At 59.6% G+C, this 639-nt stretch overlaps 1 protein-coding gene and 1 long non-coding RNA gene across 3 annotated transcripts in view; one reads left to right on the forward strand and one right to left on the reverse strand.

Annotated features, from left to right (window-relative positions):
- The window catches only part of NOL4 (nucleolar protein 4), a 208,338-nt gene extending 207,721 nt beyond the window's left edge, over positions 1-617 (reverse strand). For both annotated transcript variants that reach the window (XM_014937021.1, XM_014937020.1), the window contains exon 1: positions 119-617. In XM_014937021.1, coding sequence (XP_014792507.1) covers positions 119-385 — 267 coding nt within the window. In that variant the 5' untranslated portion in view covers positions 386-617. The remainder of the gene's footprint in view (positions 1-118) is intronic.
- Positions 22-639, forward strand: part of LOC106885113 — a 1,362-nt gene continuing 744 nt past the window's right edge. The window contains exon 1 of the long non-coding RNA XR_001411384.1: positions 22-325. This is a non-coding gene — a long non-coding RNA (uncharacterized LOC106885113). The remainder of the gene's footprint in view (positions 326-639) is intronic.

The raw sequence follows: 639 nt of genomic DNA on the forward strand, positions 1-639 counted from the left end.
GGGGGGGGAGGAAGAGGAAGGAAGGAGCCAACTGTGGCTGCGGCTCCCCCCGCGCCTCTGGCTCCCGGAGCGGGCTGCAGCGGCCGACATAGAACAAGGAAGACAATTCTCTACTAACCGTGGTTTTGACTGGCACGTACAGCACTTGCTTCCCTCCTCCAGCACCACCACTGACCTCGTCCGAGTTGCCGAGCTGGAAGCCTTTCGATTTGACCCAGAATTTGAATTTGGCATTATCCGTGGAGCTCGACTCGGAGCCGTTGAGGAGCTGGACGATCCGGTCGTATTTTTTACGGGTCACCGTCTTGGTTTTTCCTGAGTCCCCGTAAGTCCTGAGACACCAGTCTTGAAACTGGCGGTACATGTCCCGGTCGCTGCTCTCCATAATCTCCTAGTACACACACGCACACATGCACACGCCGGGGCGCACACACACACACACACACACACTCACACACGGACGGACGGACGGACACGCCGCCCCGATGCGGGCCGGGGTGCGGGGCCGGGCCGCCCCGCCGCACTTTGCACCTGTTCACCCAGCGCTCATGAAAAATGCATCATCCACCTCCGAGCCCGAGCGAAGGAGGTCCCGGCGCAGGCAGATCCCGGCGGATTTTTTTTTTTTCTCCTTTCTTT

This window comes from Calidris pugnax, unplaced genomic scaffold (genome assembly GCF_001431845.1).
Source record: "Calidris pugnax isolate Ruff unplaced genomic scaffold, ASM143184v1 scaffold51, whole genome shotgun sequence".
NCBI classification, from domain to species: domain Eukaryota; kingdom Metazoa; phylum Chordata; class Aves; order Charadriiformes; family Scolopacidae; genus Calidris; species Calidris pugnax.